This window comes from Meleagris gallopavo, chromosome Z (assembly GCF_905368555.1).
Source record: "Meleagris gallopavo chromosome Z, MGAL_WU_HG_1.1, whole genome shotgun sequence".
Lineage (NCBI taxonomy): Eukaryota > Metazoa > Chordata > Aves > Galliformes > Phasianidae > Meleagris > Meleagris gallopavo.
The window spans coordinates 70813554-70834535 of NC_139435.1; the positions used below are offsets into that span (position 1 = coordinate 70813554).

Genomic DNA, 20982 nt, shown 5'->3' on the forward strand with positions numbered 1-20982 from the left:
ACAATTTTACATATATATTTCATGTTACTCTTCTAATTTTAAAGCAAACATTGATACGACTGCTATGGAAGGCCTGAATCTAATACGTTATATATATATTTCTGCTTCTATCTTGGGCTATGCTAAGCAAGTATGGACAGAAAGAAGCTTTTCGAGGTGTGTCAACATACCTGGCAAGTTGACAGCTTCTTAGTCACCTTCTCATTTATAGATAAAATGAAGAGAAGAGGCAAAAGGGAAAGTCTGAGACATAATTTTACTTACAGAGTTATCTGTTGTTTTAATGAAACTTAAACATGTTAATGTCTGTTATTTCATCTTTTTTGTGTGAATTTTTATTCAAGAATAACAAAAAATATTCAGATTGGTTGCTTCATGTTACTAAAGAAATAATGCTCTTTTTGCTTAATGTAAGCAAGAGTCCCTTAAGTCCATTCTGCTATCTAAACTACACTTATATGCTGTGATATAAGCATAGATATGCTGTATCATACATATCTGATACTATGCATCCTAGAAAACATCCTAGTTTTCAGAATAAATATCTTATTTCAGAGATACGTGCTGTTCCATTATGTAAAAACAACAGTGTTCAGCAAAAAAGAAGCCAAGACCACTTACATATCTAGGCATCTTTAAAGCAAATCCTAGGCTATCTTTGATACCTATTATATTTTAATCATTTTTGGTGAAGGGGTCTCTACAAGGAACTGTGACAGCACAGTGCTTTCTAGTTCAGGTACTTTTACCTGAGCTTCACTCTAGCAGTCTTCTTGCTGCCATTATTTTTGGCTTTTCTGCACTAGATTAAAACCAGAATGCAAAAGGGAACAATTTAAATTGTCACCATCAGCGCTGTGCAGCTGCTCCTACCACAGCAGGTTGGTGGTAAAGTGTGCAGGCTGAGTATCTCTGAATGGTACGTGGTAAGAAGTGACAAGAGCACCAGAATAACCAGGAATTCTCTTATTAATCTGGTTCCTGGCTACAAATCCTTCATTCTCTTACTTGTGAAAGTAGAACTAAAAGCACCACCTCCACAATTGGTGCTGGTTTTTAATTCAAGGCTCAGCATCCAATAAGAGAGTAGCACATTACAGCAGGCAGCCTAAGCCACTCAGTGGAAAAACAAGTAACCTAACCCACCAGTATGCAGCAACAGCCACAACGGGAGAGACACAGAGAGGTTATATCCCTTATGTTTTACAGTGCTGCAAAACTGAGCGTAGAAACAGACACCAGGACATGATCGACTATAGAATAGTAATAAAAAGAAAGTTGCCCCAAATAAGGTATTCTTCCAAGACTGGCTTGTGTCCTGTTATATTTTGGGCATTTGTCATATTCTTCTTTAATAAAAAATCAGTGTTACAATAAGTAAAAGCACAATCCTGTTCAATAGAACCTGTCTGTGAATACAGCACTCGGAATGTTTTAAAATGAATTAAGAGTCCCAAAAGCTCAAGGAAAAGACAGGTCCTTTGTTAAACGAGCAAACAAGCAAAAGCAAGACAAAGCAAAACAAGAAACCCAAACCAAAATAAAGAAAAACAAACAAACAAAAAAAAACAAATAAAAAACATTGCCACCACCCCCACCACAGTTAGGAAGAATGTTGAAGGAAATGGGACTTGAAAATTGAATTCATAAATACTTATACTGTAGTCCCTCGTTTATTAGGTATCCAACATATTAGCAACTATTCCACAAAACGCAGAAACATTAGCAGGAGGAGCACTGCTACGAATAATGGATCAGAATTTGTCAGTGCTTCCAATAATACAATTTATACAGTTTATAAGAACAGCCTTTTTGCTCTCATTTACAGTCAGAGCTATTTTAGGTGTGACATGAAGGAGCAGCACTCTGAGTCCCCAGAGGTCTGTTTGCCTCTTGCTGCACTCTACTGCACCACAATTAGCACAACTGTACATAACATCTTGCTAGCTTCTGTCAGAAGAGGCAGAGCTTACATGGAGAAAGAGCAGTCCAGACAGGAGAGACGCAAGAGGGTTTTTTACAGTGGAAGTAAATTTGATTAAAACAGTAAAAAAACAAGAAATGTGAGCTGTCACTTCGGTGTCTAAAGCCAGCCCAAAAGAATGTGTAACTCATTCAAGACAACTGTAACACATAAGCAACCCAGAAATTAAACCAATATATTAATTTGACTTACAGGCCCTTTTTACTGAAGGTAGAAGGCTTTAGCTGAATAGTCTTCCCTTACAAAATACTAAATTTAATCATAGATTCAACATTTTAAACATTTCCATGGGTGAGGTAGGTAGGTTCTTTTTAGAAGTGTGGCTTGCATCTTTTTTGTTGTTGTTTTGTTTGTTATATCAAGACTAAGATATCTAAAATTGTCTTAATTCATATAAATAAAATAAGACAAACACTTACCGATATATCATCACTAAAGTCTATCTCATCCAAATCAAGGTATTCAGGGGCTTCCATTATTCTTCTATGGACATTTTTGGTGATTCAGCATAGTAGTAAAGACCTAAATAAGAAAAGAAAAATAGGCAACCTAATGAAGTCAAAACCACATAGAAATAGATTAATATAGTTACTTGATCATTGAAAGCACGTGAAGTACATAAGCAGGTCTTCAGGAGATCAATTCTCAAAGCAAAAAACAGTTTTTCTCCTGTATTCTGCATATCATGGAATATCTTAAGGATGCTACTTCTTTGCTGCCCAGAACACAGCTCGTTACTCCTGTTTTCCTCTGCTCAGGAAGGCATACAAGAAATGAGAAGCACGTGATGCACAGAAACCAAAATCCTATCACCACTCTATCTCCACTCCTCTGTACGAGCAACAACACAACACAGATGGTTGTTTGCAGGTGGTGATTTATCTGTCCTCATTCTCTATCTGCTCTTCTTCCCAGCAATAACCAAAGCAAAAACAGACGTGTATCTATCTATGTCCACTGATTCTCAGAGATCTTCAATACATCCTCACAGCAAGGGGAAAAAGAAGATAAAATTCTCTTTGCAAAGCAAGAAATTTGGCTATGAAATTCAGTATGTACTTCTGAATCAAGTGGAGCTTAAACAATCAGATCAAAGACAGCAAAACACAACTTTCCAGATCTTAACTAGAGTGAATGCATATGTTATGACTAAAGACATATACAACAGAAGTGAAAGAGGATGCTATTTTAAAAGCTGGTAAAAAAGTGATAATTGTTTTTACAAGATGTGAATAGCTATGTGAGTATTAGGTATTATGAAGGGAGCAAAACCAAACCTTGGTAGTACTTGTACATAACACCTGGAAATGCCTGAAGGAAAGTCCAGTTTACCCATATGACAACTGCCAAGAAATGCATTTGTGAAGAATGACGTGTCATCTGTACAATCCAAATAAAACAATTGCATGAGTGATTTACATGTGGTTAAGACTGTTATAGGATAAGAGTTTTGAAAAAAATCTGTTTCTGCAGGTGTGACACTCATTGGCAGACAAAACTGCAATCACAGATCTCAGCAACACCCCATACAAGTTCATAGTTGATTCTAAGACAGCTGTTGTTGGAAACTAATTGAAAGAACCAAGAATCACATTTGCTGTTTCAAGCTAGAAAAGCTGGAAAATCAAATTTTTCTATCTCACCAAGTTACTGAAACTATTTTTCATTACAGTTTCTTTTTGAAATGGAAATAAACAAAAATACCCCCATGAAAAATCCATAACTGCCTTCTTTACTATATTAGGATATTTCTTCTCCTTTCAGTGTAAGGAAAGAAGTCCTGGAGAGGAAAAAGCAGGGAGGAAGGCAGCATGAAAGAACAACTTCAGCTATTTATTTTTGACTCTCACTGTTGCTACTAGGTAAAGTGGTAGAAAGGAGATAGCTACAAAAATGTAAGAACAGAGGTGACACATTCAAGTCTATGAATTCTTCTCCTTGTAACTGATTTTGCTTTCTTGACATAGATTTTCAATAATTTTTTTAAGGTTTGTGCTTTAGCACAACCTTTTTAGTTTGCATATGAACAACATTACAGTTTGTTTCTAGCATCATCATGACAACCAAGTTCCTTTTGCAAGCATAAGACCACAGGAAAAAAACATTTCTGCACTGTTTGTGTACACTCATAAACAGATAGCAATCACTGTTGCACAGACACAACTTACGCTTGGCCAAATGATACAAAATCCCCACTGTCAACCATTTCACAGTGAACAACTTAAGAGCTGAAGCAATTTCCATGGAGCTCCTAGAATCTCCTCTATGTTGTAGCAGAGCAGAATAAGACAAAGAAATGGGACAAAACAATTAGTATGGATTCCTGTTATAGTAATATGCCCAATGGCATGTATGAAGCATAGAAAAGAATTTGAAGTTTTCCCTGGAATTAGATTTAAAAAAAATCCAGCATGTTTAACCTAAGCAATTAATATTTTTTATAATAATTGATATTAATTATTATAATATATATTTTTTAAATTAGAACTTTTATTCAGGAAAAACAAACAACAAACACCAGCACCACCTTCCCATGCTCAAAAACATAAAATCAAACGCAACTTTGAGAAAAGATCTATATTCCTGACTGCCATATACATCAAGATTCCCAAATGAAAAGATCTCAATTTTTGAACTTTTTTAACCATAATTTCAAGAATCATAGGAGCAAAATATCCAAACAACCGTTTAAAACTGTGCTAATGTAAAGATTGCATTTCACTCAGAAACATACAAGATTCACTATTCCTATCTGCACTCCTGAAACGTTATTTCCACAAAATGTTATCTTCTGTCTTCCTCAAAAGACAAAGACTATGAAGCACAGAAAGGCTGAAGAGAAAGTCAGTAACCAAAACAAAGATACTTTCTCAACGGAAAGCTTCTCTTTCCAGTGATGATGCTCAGTTATGTGTAAAGAAAGGGTAAGAGAGGCACACACTGAGGATTTTCTCCATGTACTGAAACCAGACTTCAGTTTAGAGAAATAAGATTTCCCATGACTATACTTGTTGTCTTATTCAAAAGGTGCACTTTCTGAAACAGAGTAGAGCTACAGTACGTATAATGCAAACCATATGGTAGGGATAGCACTCAGGTTGTGACTATTTTAAGATCTTTGCAATAGCTGAATTTAGCATTCTGCAGAGGTATAAACAAACCAAATGCTATTCACAAGGAGATAATAGGCAATCCGGTCAAATGCAAGGTAAAAATAAATGCAACCAAATTTGCAAATGCTAGCAACAGATGATAAGAGACAAAACACCATCCACAAATACTAAAGAAAGGTGTTTTCATGGTTTCACGAGACGCTGCCATCAAGAGAAGTCATACAGCTAAAAACCACACAGAAATGTGGCAGTAGTAATACTGGCATAATAATATCTTGCATTGCAACAGATACTAAGCGGTGATTATGCTGCAAAATAAAGCAAAACAGAAAAACCACCATCCTTCTCCTTTTCAAACAGCAGCAATTGTCACCGATTTTCCAAATTAGACGATTTCCCCTACTATTGTTCTAAGCTAAGCCTGTTTGTCTGAACCCTTTTCCCATTTCTGAAAAACACTCAATATGAATAGGTAAATGGGGGAAAATGACAAAGAAAGCAAACAGAAAAATTTAAACACACAAAAAAAGCAATTAAATACTAGATCATGGGAACAAATCTGATAATTTCTGCAAGAACTAAAACTCACTCTAGGCTAATGGCATGCATTGCCTGCTGGTGAAATGATGAATGCAGATAAGACTTCATCACTCTCCACAAGTACCTGCAATAAGGTTGCAGTGAGGAGGCTGTTGGTCCTTTTATTGGGTGACAAGTGATAGGACATAAAGAGACAGTCACAAGTTACACCTTAGAGGTTTAGGCTGGCTATTAGAAAGAATTTCTTCATGAAGAGGGTTATCAAGCCGTCCTGCGGGTTGCTTAGGGAAATGGTGAAGTGTCCATCCCTGGAGGTATTTAAGAAACATGTGGATGTGGCATTGAGGGACTCTGTTCAGTGGTGGGACTTAGTATGTCAGGTTGATGGTTGGACTTGGTAATTTTGAAGGACTTTTCCAAGGTAGATGATCCTGTGACTGTAATTTTGAATTTTCTTCTCTCAGTAACGTTTTAAGGCAATAGACCTGCAAAATGTGTATGTCTGTGTAATTGCCTGTTTAGTCTGGTATTTGTACTGTCATTCACATAGGCTTTACTCTGATACTGTAATTCTTCTCCAAAAACAGACAAACAAACAAACAAAAACCCTGATGTTGACATAAAGGATATTTATATTGTGCATTAATTTGAATCACTGATTAGAAGAGTCTGACACATTTCTGTGTTCTTTCATTGCCCAACATTCATGAGAGTTGCAACTAACTTGTGAGTAGCAAGAGTATACTTGGAGGACATATTTTTTAAACAGTAAGGCACCTAAGACCACATTTGTGAATAGTAACTACATCCTGAATTGACACTGTGATGCAGAACTCTCTTTCAGACTACACAGCTATGATAAACAAATCAGTCTATGAACACCTGAACCCCATAAGGTTCTCAAATTCTACAGTACTCCACAATGAAAATTACGGGTTGAAAACACATTCATTGTTATAGGAACCAGAAAATCCTATTTTTTCCCTGTTTATTAGATACAGTGTCCCTTTAACTTATAACAGGTGAATGGAAGAAACTGTAGCAGTCGTGAGATGAATAATCTCTTAAAAAAGTTGCAACTGGCACTAATTTCTTCTGAACTGCGGCCTTTTCCTGAAGCTGGGACAAATCCTACCAGCAGTATGGCTGCTTATTTCAGTGTATATGTACATGGGAAAATAAGGTAGAAGGATATATACCTTTTTGTTGGAATACTGAAATATCAGTCTCACAACACTGCCTAGCCAATTGCATTTATTTCCAGAAAAGTGACTACACTTGTAGTTTGGTTGCATGCCAAGGCTGACAATGTGCTTTATAGATGCAGAAAATTATGTTAATAAAATAGAAATTGTAGTGCTACTATCCACAAGCACAGACTTTTCTATGACTGTATTGTTTACTTAAAAGTAAACATTATAACATTAATGCTAAATTGCTTGCCCAGATTTTAAAGTAAACCTAACCAATCAGTGTTTCTGCTTACTTGACAGTTGCAGATAACTAAATATTTGCTTGCAAAGCCAAGCTGCAGGTCTGCCAAATGCTCTCATTTAGTGTTTTTTTTCCCCTCAGTAAATAGATGCATTCTTAGTTTCTCAATTTATTCTCTGACAACCTCCTAGATCTAGAAGCAGAAATGTCGCCTGTTATAATTTTTTTTGTGAAAACAACAGCACTAACAACAGCAAGAACAACCAAAAAACCACAGAAATTGTGCTATTTGGTCTCAGACACTTCCAATAATTAACATATTTTTGTGATTCTGTGTTTCTGTGATTTTACTAAACATAGCAGCCACTCTTGGTAGGTCCATTAGCCTTTTGCTACAGAAGGGCTCAAGAGTGAAGTGCAGGTTGTCCAAGTGGAGATGGAGGAATTGGGAAAATGGAAATGAAGAAGACCATTCAGTGGTGAGAGATCACCATTTCTTTGCATGATGAGCACACAGTTTATTTATCTTAAATTACAGTGTCTTTCAGAGGTCCTCCTGAGTGATATGGTTGCAGAATTTCACTTCTGAAGGCTGGTAACTAGGAGTCAGAATTGGAAACTAGTTATGAGCAGGTTAGAGTTTTCCTTCTGGCTTCCTTTATTGCTGCACTGAACAGAAATGTAGTTGGTGTGGAGCAAAAACGAAGCTACCGGTGAGTAAAACACTTACTACATATCAATCAATACTGATCATTGTTCCATTCTGTTTTTATCACTAAAACCTCTGCTCATCTCTATTAAACTCCCTACTTCTCACTGTCTACCTTCACTATGCAGCTTGATGAACGCTCCGCTCCTTGTTCAGCGAAGTTTGAGTATATAAAACTAAAGTAAAATGGTTCTGAAAGAACCATTCTTGTTAATTTGAAACTCTAGCATAATTGTCCCTACTTTTCATCCACTTGAGGCTGATTTTTGAGTCATGCAGCTTCTTCATAAGCTTGAACAAAAGTCTCTTGACTGTTTTCAGCAGCAAACATTTCCTTATCTAGCTCTGATTTTTGTCACCCTTGTCCATGAATGCTTTTGATTTTTCCAGACAACAAGGCTGTTTTTGGCTCCTTCACTTCTTTCCTATGTGTCCTTAATTAACAGTGACACCAACTAAAGGAGTCAAAGTCCTTTAGGCAGAGCACTTAAAATCCCGGGCTTTAAGAGAGTCACATGTAATGAAGCAGGGGAATCTGAATAGCTGCCTGGAGAGTAGAATCCTGGATGGAAAGTAACAGAAGCACAAATGAAAAGGAGTTTTTCTATTTGTTTAAATAATTTATAGCATGGAGTCAAATCCAAGAGATAGATTTTAAATTTAGCAGTAGGATGTCTGTGATCTGGTTTCCAACTGTAGTAGCAAGTCATTGTGGGCAAATGACATCCAAAAAGTTAAAAATACTGTTGCAATATTTTGCTTGTGGTAAAGGAAAGCACGCTGGTTTAAAAACTAGTCTTACCATCTGTGGCATGGAGGACACTGGTTATAAATTTCTGTAAGGTCATTAAAGCTCTGATTTTTTTTCTGCAATTTCTGCAGTTGCTCCCACTAACAGAGAGTAAAACACTGGTAAATCAGCACAAATGCACTTTGTATCCATGAACAAATGTAGTAAATTTCACCAAACAGAAGTGTTCTCCTTCTCTCCCAGTTCACCATCTATATTATTTTTTAAAATAGGCACTTGCTGTGGACAATACTGATCACAGAGCTCTGCAGGAAGACTAATTGCTGGGTGTGCACTTTGCTATATGAAAGGGCATCTTTTTTAAAGCTGTTTTCTGTATATCATTTTTCTCCAGTTGCATTCAGAATGTTTCTGTGTCTCATGTGATCTGATTTGCTTTCTTTAACTGAAGTCTTGCTTGATGTGAGAAGATGAAGACTCAGAAAAGAAGCTGCAAAGAAAGAACAGCTGAGAGAATCACACTGTCCATTTTAGATTATAAAGAGTGATCTGCATTGCTCAAATGGTGAAGTTTTTAATAATTTTCATCAACATTAGTGTTCCCACTCCAGAAATGTCCCAATCTTATATGCCCCTGATTGAACTGAGTGAAGATTAGCTTTGGAGCTGTGTTGACCTGTTGGTGTTCTTTTTGACCTATCAGTCAACAGTAATAAAAAAAGTAAGATCAATTTCAAAACCTCTTATAACCAAATAAAAAATAACAACCATACTGACTTCTCTAGTAGTTGTCCTGGACGAATGACAGTAATTTAACGACATCAACAGAATGAAACACAATTACCAATCTGTGATGGGAATAATGCAGTTGCAGCATAGGGCCTGGATGTGAACTCTCAGCCTTTTTCACAGGCTTATGGAAGTACAGAATAGCACAGAAAATAAAAACTGCATAATACCTGTAGGAAAACATAGATATTTCAGAGGAAATGCAAGGACTTCCGTGTTAAACAAGCAAGTTCCTTAAAAGGACATGAAATATAATCTGTTGTACATATGTTCGAGATTTTGTAGAAGAGACTTTGTGAGAAATATTTTCAGAGCCTGCTGGGATATAGTCAAGATTATGGCAATTTCCCATAAGAACATGTGTTTACCAGCTCCAGCTTCCTTTTGAAACTTTTGAAACACTGTAAAGAATTGCTTTCATGAATTTTTTTTTCTTTTTTTTTGTTTTTGAACAAGCAGAACAAACAGGATAACTTGGTCATGAGCAGCACAATGCAAGGAGAAGTACATGCAGCTTGTTCATATAATGGTTATGCCCACAATTATTCAGATGGGTATTCCTGTTTCTGTACATTCTAAAAAGTGTTTAATCACTATTGTCTCTTTTTTTGTTCTTCTGTTGAATATTTCTATCCATAAGAGGGATAGTAAAATGGCAAGTACTGAAAACATGACAATCTTTAAAGAAATGTATATGGAGTTCTAAATCAGTGTTTATCTCTGGCTTGGTTTTAGTTGTCAGTGATGGATACCTGACATTAATAGCATTATGACAGCCAGTGTCTGAAATATGAGGGCTGCTCTGAAAGTAATGCCTCCTATATTATTATGTTGGTATATTGGTCCACAATGTCAGAGGCAGATGTTGAGTTTATGACAGTAGAGTTGAACTTTCCCACCAGTGTCCCATTATATATGTTGGCTGTGAGCACAGTAAGGCAGTGAGTAGAGCACTTCAGCAGTGGTGACAATGACACTGGTCACCTCTGCTGCTACAGAGTTGTATGAGCGTGGCATGCAGGCTCTCCTGCATTGCTGGCAAAAAGGCATTGCTACTGGTAGTGACTATGTTGAAAAACAGCGTTTTGTAGCTGAGAATTTGCTCTATCAAGTTATGTTATCCTGGTTTCTGTATCTATAGCATTAGCATTTTTCAAGGAAATTAATTCAGGAGGCATTGCTTTTGGAGCAACCTACTTCCTTTTATTTCATTTCACACAAATTTACAGGCTAGCAAAATAACAGAAAATAAAGAAGTAATGAAGAAGTAACTGTTAGCAACATCCAGCTGTACTAGTCTGTGTATCTCTTTAGAGATATATTTGGAAGAATCCCATGAATTATGAACCTGAAGAGAAATGGAGTCTAAGACTACTGGTCAGTACACAAGGACTACCTCTAAGTTCAAGTAAAGTCCACTTCAAGTAAGAGTTCAGGCAAAAGTGGCAGGAGACTTAAACTGTGCATGAAGCTCCAGAGTGAACTCTGGATACAAGGTGGAAGCAGGGACAAGTGACCCAGCAGAGCTACAGTCTGATATTGCAGGGTTAGGAAAGCCACAATCAACCTGGAGTTAAATCTCACAGGGATGTGAAAGAGAACAAGAAAGGCTTTCAAAATACATTAACAGCAAAAAGAAATACAGGGAAAATGTGAGGCAGCTGCTGAATGTAGTAAAGTGGTGACAAGTGGCGTGAAAAATGCCACGGCATTGAGTGACTTACTTGTCTCAGTCTTCTCCATTGCAGGAATCCCAGACTAATAAAACCAGAGTAAAATTCTGGAGCAAGGGAGACTTCCCTTTTTGGAGCAGAAATAGGTTAGGAACGAATTAAACACACTGGAAGCACATAAGCCTATGGTGTCTGCTGTTTTGTGCATATTAGTGTTGCATCTCAGTGAATGATCTCAGAGTGAGGCTACTCTCTATTATCTTTAAAAGTTTGCTGCAACTGTGAGAGGTTCCTGAAGATGCGAGGAAAGCAAATGTCATCCATCTTCAGGAAGGGCAAGAAGGAAAATCTCACCAACTACACACGTCAGGTTCACCTCTAGAAATTTGTTGAAGAAAATCATCCTGTTAAGCACTTGCAAAGACATGAAGACCAAGTAAGGGATCGAGAGCAATGAACATGGACTTATGAAGCTACAATATGGAGACTAGCTTGGTGGATGATGGGAGAGCAGTGGATGTTGTTTACTGAGGCTTGATTCTGTCTCACATAACAGAGAATCATGGAATCATAGAGTCGTAGAGTGGCTTGGGTTGGTAGGACCTCAAAGATTAAGTTCCAACCCTCCTGCAAAAGGCAGGACTGCCAGCCACTTAGATCAAGTACTCAATCAGCTCAGGGCCTCATCTAACCTGGCCTTAAACACTTCCAGGGACGGGGCATCCACAATCTCTCTGACAACCTGCTTGAGCACCTCACCACCCTTACAGAGAAAAACTTCCCCTTGACATCCAATCTAAATCTCCCCTCCTTTAGTTTAAAACCATTCCTCCTTGTCCTATCACAATCAACCTATGTAAAAAATTGACTTCCTTCATGTTTATAAACTCCCTTTATACATTGGAAGGCCACAGAGAGGTCTCCCTGCAGCCTTCTTTTCTGACTGAACAAGCTCAGTTCCTTCAGCCTATCTCTGTAGGAGAGGTGCTCTAGCAATCTGATCGTCCTCCTGGCCCTCTTCTGAACCCTCTCCAAAAGCTCCACATCTTTTCTGTGTTGCAGGCCCCAGGCTTGACTGCAGTGTTACAGATGGAGCCTCACATACTCAAAGAAAGCTGATTAAAGGTGAGGACATGAAGGTGGATTCAAAGCTGGCTGGATATCTTGGCCCAGAGTGTTATGGTCAATAGTGCAATCAGTGTGTAGTTGAGGGCAAGTCAGTACTTGCGTATCCCCAGGGCCAGTTAAGCAGATCTGAACAATGGAAGAGAGTGCACTCTAAATTTGCAGATGATAAAATACTGGAAGGAATGGAGGGCACACCAGATGAATGTGCTGTCACTCAAAGGTGCTTGGGCAAACTTGAAGACTGGGCAGGTAAGGAGAGCCCTGAAGTTCACCAAAGGGAAATACAAAGTCTTGAATCTGGGGAGCTATAACCCCATGCGCCAGTGTGCACTGGAAGCTGACTAGCAAACAAACTCTTCAGGGAAGGATCTGAGTCCTTCTGGCCATGAGCTAGAATCACAGAATCACAGAATTGTAGGGGTTGGAAGGGACCTCCAGAGATCATCGAGTCCAACCCCCCTGCCAAAGCAGCCTCCCTACACCAAATCACACAAGTAGGTGTCCAGGCAGGTCTTGAATATCTTCAGAGAAGGAGACTCCACAACCCCCCTGGGTAGCCTGCTCCATTACCCTCACCGTAAAGAAGTTCTTGCGCACATTTATGCAGAACTTCCTATGCTGCACTTTCTGGCCGTTTCCTCTTGTCCTGTTTCCACACACTGCTGAAAAAAGTCTGGCGTCATCATTCTGCCCCCCACACCTCAGATATTTATAGACCTGGATCAGGTCCCCTCTCAGTCTTCTTTTCTCAAGGCTGAACAGTTCACTTAGCCTTTCTTCATAGGGGAAATGCTCCAGGCCCTTCACCATCTTTGTGGTCCTCCTCTGGACTCTTTCCAAGAGATCCCTGTCTTTTTTGTATGGGGAGCCCAGAACTGGACACAGTACTCCAGCTGAGGCCTTACCAGGGCAGAGTAGAGGGGGAGGATCACCTCCCTCGACCTGTTGGCCATGCTCTTTTTAATGCGCCCCAGAATGCCATTGGCCTTTTTGGCCACAAGGCACTGCTGGCTCATGGCCAACTTGTCATCCACCAGGACACCCAGTTCCCTCTCTACAGAGCTCCTCTCCAGCAGGTCATCCCCCAACCTGTACCAGTGCATGCAATTATTCCTCCCTAGATGCAAGACTCCACACTTGGTTTTGTTAAACCTCATCTTGTTTCTTACTGCCCAGCTCTCCAGCCTGTCCAGGTTTTGCTAAATGGTAGCACAGCCTTCAGGTGTGTCAGCCAATCCTCCCAACTTCATATCATCAGCAAACTTGCTGAGGGTGGCCACTATCCCCTCATCAAGGTCATTGATGAAGATATTGAACAAGACCAGACCCAGAACCGACCCCTGAGGAAAACCGCTAGTTAGCAATGTGCCCTTATAGTAAAGAATGCCAGAATTTTAAATTTACAAGATATTTTAAATCAGATTAGTATTTCTCCCATACTAGTACTCTCTACATTGAGCAGAAATGCTTCAGCATTATAGATCCCTCCTCCACAGTTTAAATGTGGAGGGTGGATCAAATGCAAATCATAACTAAAGATAACATGAAGTTAAATATACATTCATAGAACAGTTTAAAGGAAGAAGCAAGAGATTAGTGCCATTTAAAGACCCTTTTTGAACAAGTGAAGGAAATAGCTATCATGCCCAAATACGGTCAGGAGTAATATTCTGCAGCTTAGGTAAACGGAATTAAACTACCAGTGTAAATAAGTTAAGTAGAACTACATGATAATTTCTACACTTGAACAGTTTAATGCCCTTTGATAAAAAAAAAAAAAAATCCAAGATGAATGACCAGCACATTATCTTCTCTCAGGAGTAAGAGTTCTTTTTCTTATGTGGAAAATTACTAAGTAAGGAACATATAAAAATTTTTAGTTAAATGCTTATGGTTCTTGTGTGTGAAGCTTTTAACAACATGTAACAGGGAAAGATGAAAGTATTATCAAAACCATAGCCCTGTGTTTGGCACCTCTGTGAGACCACTGCTTTTCTAACTAGCATGAGCTGGTTGGTGGATAAGTGGCAGAACCAGATCCAGTTCAACTTCTAATACAAAAGTTTGTTAGAAGCTGAAGTAAATGGCACCACCTGCATTTCTTACCATTTGGCTTTGAATTGTATCAAAAGCAGCACCTGCATGTTTTGCTGTAAGGGTGCAGTCTTCAGTACAGCTACTATCCTACTATGTTTTTTCTAGATCACTGCAAACAGTGGCATTATGGAAGTTACAGTAACGGATGTAGTACAGTATAGCATGCAATACTGCTGTGTGTTGTCGTGTGTTTGCTGACTAGTCTTTCCCTCTATCTCTACATGCATGTGCACCTGTCATTTACAGAGGTGAGTTGTTTGATCTGGTTTTGTTCTGCATGTTTGTGAACCTTAAAGACCACAGAAAAAGTTAGCTGGTGGGAAATATATGAAACTACTGCCATATGAGCTTCTTATGATGAAATAAGAATGCTAATATTGCTGTAGGGTATATCATATTAAGAGCTAATAAGTGTACAGCAGTTCAAAGGGAAAAAAAAATAAGCAAATATAGCCAATCAAGCATCTCATTTTTGACAGATCAGTCAACCTTTTATTTATTTTGATCTTTTCATTAGCAATAAGCAGACAGCACATTAGCTTTTCTTCTAGCTTGAGTCACATATCACACAGAATCAGGGTTGGAAGGGACCTCAAGGATCATGAATCTCCAACCCCCATATGCTGTTTCAGTTTTAAAATAACAAATATTGATTTCCAACTCCAGAGGTTTCCCCTTCAAGGTTGATTGAAACAAACATACTCATTTTTCTAGGCCTCATTCCAGAAAGCTCCATTGTGTGCATTCCGGTTTAATGCCGAGAGTCCAGTTTTCTTGCTGCTTCACTCTTGAAAGAAATATAAAACTACAAGGAGGAAAAGACTGTTTTATTATGAGAAATCTGGAGTGATTCTCATTGAACAAATGCCTTTCAAGTTGTGCTCATTACTAACAATTCCTCAGTCAGATCACTAAATAACCTGAATATTGATCACATTGTTGCTAAATTGCTGTTTTCTTTTGGGAATGAGGAAGTGGACTTGCTGTCTTTTAGTATTAAATGTGATGGTTGTTTATTAAAGCACTAAGTGCAGACGTATTTAGAAAAGTAAGAGGGAAGTAATTACCAACAATCAAGTAGATACTCCTTGCCCCAAGTTGGATAAAGTCCTAGTCACACAGCTATTAATGAAAAAGTGGAGTGCAATATTACCAACCTTAGCATGACGTCTTTAAAATAAACTCCCCTAAGACTGCACTGGATGCAAGGCTGGATGACTGTGTGATCTTGAGATCTAGGTAAAAGAGTCTCTTTAAATTGGACCGAAAAAAATACATTTGTTCTCATCTAAAAATCTGCACTGAATATGCACTGTCTTCATTAGGAACAGAGCTGAGCTCAGTATTTGTACCTCTGTAGGACTGCAGGTGGACTGTTCTTGCACATCTGGAATGCAAGGATTTCTAAATCTTAATCTTAAAATTTGTATATTTTAGGGGTTTTTTTTGAAAATCATTGTGCTTTGCTGCATTCCTTCTTCCCGTCCTATCAGTGTAGCTTGAGCAACAATGATAATTGTGCTGATTAAAAGCATGCTTTTACTTCGACTTGCTTTAGAAGTGCCATACTGTTTATAAATCGCTGCTGTGAACTTTTAAACTCAGGAAAACTTCTGAATAAATGTGATAAGGGATAAAGCAGTCCCAGTCTCAGAATTTATTCTTTCACTGAAATAAATTACACCATTTTTCAGCCTCACTGTTAACTTCTCATTTTTTTCTTACAACAAGTTGTTATTTTAAATTCAGCTTTACTCTTTAAAATCTCTTGCTCCTGTTGAGCTTTCCCCTTTATATTTTTATATTTTAAAGTTGACTGGACAGATAATTTCCTTTGCATGATATATTTTTCTTGGCTTACACTGAAGGAAGGAAAGTAAATAGAACAAACTCATACAATAGAGGTTCAGTCAGTGAGAGACAAACCAGACACTGAGCAGGACAAGTAATAGAAAAAAATGTTATTACACATAATTAGAAAAAAAAACTTTGGGAGCCCTAAAAGGTAAGAAAAATTGGTTAATGCTTCAGACTGCATTGTAGTATCACAAATCCTTCTATGACTTAGTAGTGTTAAACATACACTAACCATGTTAGCATGTCATTTTATTTGAATGCATAAAACTGAAGTGATATTTTTCAGAAAACCCTTCATTTGTGATGCAGTATCTCCCTTTACGTTGCTGTCTGTTTGAATATTTACTGATCATATTCAAGTGGCTTTCCCCGTAGAGTTAATGAAGAGAAAGTAAATATGAATGAGAAGCTGGCATGTAAGTTTGCAGATGACACCAAGATGGAAGGGAGTGTTGATCTCCAGAGGGGAGAAGGGCACTAAGGGGGACCTGAACAGACTGGATTGATGTGCCAAGGTTAACTGTATGAGCTTCAGTAAAGCAAAGTGTTAGGTCCTGCATTTTGGTCACAGCAACCCTAGGCAATCCTACAGGCTTGGGGAAGAGTGGCTGGAAAGCTGCCTGATAGAAGGGGACCTGATGGATAGTTGGCTGAACATGAGCCAGCAGTGTGCCCAGGTGGCCAAGAAGGCCAATGGCATCCTGGCCTGTATCAGGAATGGAGTGGTGAGCAAGACTAGGGAAGTCATCCTGCCCCTATATTCAGCGTTAGTGAGGCCTCACCTTCAGTACTGTGTTCAGTTTTGGGCACCTCAGTACAGAAAGGACATGGAGGTGCTGGAGCAGGTCCAAAGGAGGGCAGCAAGGCTGGTGAAGGACTTGGATAATATGCCCTATGAGGAGAGACTGAAGGAACTGGGGCTGTTCAGTCTGAGGAAAAGGAGGCTGTGGGGAGACCTTACTGCTCTCTTCCAATACCTGAAAGGTGCTTACAGTGAGAGTGGGGTTGGTTTCTTCTCACTGGTGACAGGACGAGGGGCAATGGCCTCAAGTTGCACCAGGGTAAGTTTACATTGGATATCAAGAAACACTTCTTTATAGAAAGGGTTGTTAAGCACTGGGATAGGCTTCCCAGGGAGGTGGTTGAGTCACCATCCCTGGATGTGTTTAAAATCTGTTTGGATGCGGTGCTCAGGGACATGATTTAGTGGAAGGCTGTTAGTTAGGGTAGTACGGTTAGGATGTGGTTGGACTCTATGATCTTTAAGGTCTTTTCCAACCTGAGCAATTCTATGATTCAATGATTCTATAACTGGATTATGCTTATGCTGAGCAGCTCTGCCAATTGACCAGGGACAGAAACAGACACAAAGAGATAGACGCTATACCTTTCCAAAAGAACAGTAAGAGACAACATGCAGCTAGACAACATGGAACATATGCAGCAATAAGACAGGTGTGATGGCTGCACAGGCAGTGGTCTTAGCCAAGACAAGATGTGCTAGGACCCTGCTCTGTGCTTGAGCCAGAAAGCCCAACTTTTCTTTATTTCATTCCATAATGCAATTAATCTATTCCCTGATTATGGCAGTGTTCTTAAATGTGCTACAGAGCTTTCCTTAGGTTATGTAAAACAGTAAACATAGTACAAAGATAAATTGATTTCTGGTAGAAGTTCACCATTACAGTGAAATATGAAAATGGCAGAACTAATTTCAGCATTCAGAGAATTTCCTACTGCTGACAAATAATGTGCCTTCCTGAACAGCAGGTTTTAACTCAGTGATAGGCTTTTCACTGCTATGTATTTAACATAATGCAAAATTACACTGTTCTATTTGTTGGATAGAAAAAAAAAAAGAAAAAAAGAAAACCTGCTTTGATACTCTTTGTATTTCTTAATGTCACGGAAAAAAAATCAGATGTTTACCAGATTTCAAGCATTAATTGAAATATATTATCTGCTTATTTCAAATATATAAAGCCTCTCCTTTCCACCAGTGAAGCTTGTTCATCTTGGGTTACTATAGCATCTGATTCTTAGGGAAGGTTAATGTGTTTCTTTCTTTATCTCAAACCTGCAACTATAAAATGTAATATTATCACCCAATGAAAAAGTAACAGTGATGACATTCTGAGTATTGGAGTTTAAGCCTTTAATATTAACTATGGTTAAGGAAACAGTTTTTGCCAACCACTACAGAAGTATTCATATCTGATTTATTTTACATTTGATTGAAAGTTCAAGTAAATCCTCAAATATTTTCATTTAATAATTACAGAATGTAGAAAATAAAATTCCATGTGGCTTTTAGCAGGATTTCTGATTTACAGCTGAAGTAACCATTTAATTGACAGTGAATCATAGAATCATCAAGACTGTAAACGCTCTTCAAGATCACCAAGTCCAGCCATCAACCTGAAGTGGCGCCACGTACCTACCTATCAGATGGGTTTTACAGTCTCTTACAACCCCAGCCTTTCTGCGATTCTCAAGCAGATTCACAGTCTTGTCTAACTTGGTATCATCTGAGAACTTAATGAGGGCACGCACAATGGTCACTGGTCACCCAGGTCACTGATCACAATGTTAAGCATAACTGACCCCAGGACTGAGCCCTGACGAACACCACCGGTGACCAGCTGCCTACTGGACAGGACTCCATTCGTGGTTGCTCTTTGAGCCCAGCCATCCAGACACTTCTTCGAGGGAGGTGATCCTCCCCCTCTACTCTGCCCTGGTAAGGCCTCATCTGGAGTACTGTGTCCAGTTCTGGGCTCCCCAGTACAAAAAAGACAGGGATCTCTTGGAAAGAGTCCAGCGGAGGGCCACAAAGATGGTGAAGGGCCTGGAGCATCTCCCCTATGAAGAAAGGCTAAGTAAACTGGGTCTGTTTAGCCTTGAGAAAAGAAGACTGAGAGGGGACCTGATCCAGGTTTATAAATATCTGAGGTGTGGCGGCCATAGTGGTGAGGCCAGTCTCTTTTCAGTGGTACGTGGAGACAGGACGAGGGGAAACGGACATCAGCTGCAGCATAGGAAGTTTCGCACGAATGTGCGTAAGAACTTCTTCACGGTGAGGGTGACGGAGCACTGGAACAGGCTGCCCAGGGAGGTTGTGGAGTCTCCTTCTCTGGAGATATTCAAGTCTCGCCTGGACGCCTACCTGTGCGACCTGGTGTAGGGAACCTGCTTTGGCAGGGGGGTTGGTCTCGATGATCTCTAGAGGTCCCTTCCAACCCCTACAATTCTGTGATTCTGTGATTCTTCACCCAGTGAACTGCAAACCTACCCAAGCCTTGAGCATCTAGTTTTTCCAGAACACTGCAGAAACACTATCAAAGCTTTGCTGAAGCCCAAATGAAAAGTATTCAGTCTTTCTCTCAAATAGTAGTGGGTTCTCTTTCATAGAAGGAGATCAGGTTAGTCAGGCAGGACCTGCCTTTCATGAACCCATGCTGCCTTCAACTGTTCAACCAACTGTCTTCTATGCGCTCTGTGATCATGCTCAAGATGACCTGCTCTATACCCTTCCCCAGTACCAAGGTCAGAGAGGCAGGTCTATAGGTTGTTCAGCTTTTCAAACTCCCAAACACTAAACGCTATCAGAAGCACAGATGAGACTGAATTCTGCAGCATGAACTTCCACTGCAGATTTGCAGAGATACATGCTGAGCCATGGGAATTGCTGAATTTTCAGATAAAGAAAATACTAAGCTTATAACTTATGGTATTGTTTCAGTAAGAGATCAGTCCTATAAAGCTGTAACTATTAAATCAATAATCCTCTAGTGGACAGATTCAAATGGTGGCAGAGCCCATCACCAAAAATACCCCTTTTTTTTTTTTTTTTTTTTTCAAATAACTTGATTTCCTGCTTATCCACAAGTTAGTTAAAGCTTGTACAAATTCTCTAAAAATGTAGCAGGACCTTTTAAGCAGTTATTTCCACTTTGAGGAAACTAAAGATCCACTTTGAGGATCTAAAGAAGATCTACGTGGTCTTTCAGAATCAGATGGCAGGCCCCATAGGACAGGAAATACATGTTTTTGTATATATACAGAGAACAAAAGTGCACACAACAAGCAATCTTATAGAATATCGTACACTGTCTAATATACTACCAAGCCTAGAATTCAGACTTAAACTGAACGGATTTGCTGCTAAAGCTATTGAGATTTTGCCAGCCTGCAAAACAATACTACCAAATCAAGCAGGTTCAGAAATTGAACTCAGAAGAGGGGAACTGAGACCCTAGAAGTTATGACATACATTCACTTTTTCTGTTCAGAACTTTGAAAAGCTCTCTATAAGAAAGAGGAGGCGCTGCCTATAGTCATGGTTTTACCAGTGACGGACACAACAGTTCTGGCACTGGCTGCATTGGCTTCACATCACCATCTCCTCATAGACAGGGCACCTTATAGGATTCCAAAGGGTGTGAATGTGGGATGCAATGAAGAAGAAGATTATCACTTCCTTAATGTACACTAAATTTAATTTTCAAAGCAAGAAAGAAAATAACATCTCTCTGCAGAATTACGGTGTTACGTACACAATACTGGCAATTTTTTCACTTTCTCAGTGAAAGCAGTTTCCTTCAAAGCCAGTGTGTTATGCTGCCATCCAAGAGAAAAAAAAATGTGATCTACAAATATTTTTAAAAGATTTTGTAAGTATACTAATTTTTCAAGCATACTGCTTGGTTTTGCCATTTAGGGGAAAGGAATTTTTGTGGCTGTTGGTCCTGGTGAAACTTGCATTTTTCATGCTGCAGTTGGAAATCTAAAATACACATAGGGAACACTGCAATACACCATACTTGTGGTTCAAACATCACTTTCTTCCCTGTCACAGTAATCAATCCTAATATATTTTTAAAATCTAAGAAGAAGAAAAACAGTTG

The 20982-nt window shown here is 39.0% G+C and overlaps 1 protein-coding gene across 2 annotated transcripts in view; it reads right to left on the minus strand.

Annotated features, from left to right (window-relative positions):
- The window catches only part of SNCAIP (synuclein alpha interacting protein), an 84201-nt gene that overhangs the window by 48155 nt on the left and 15064 nt on the right, over positions 1-20982 (minus strand). For both annotated transcript variants that reach the window (XM_085213456.1, XM_085213455.1), the window contains exon 2: positions 2404-2506. In XM_085213456.1, coding sequence (XP_085069582.1) covers positions 2404-2460 — 57 coding nt within the window. In that variant the 5' untranslated portion in view covers positions 2461-2506. The remainder of the gene's footprint in view (positions 1-2403; positions 2507-20982) is intronic.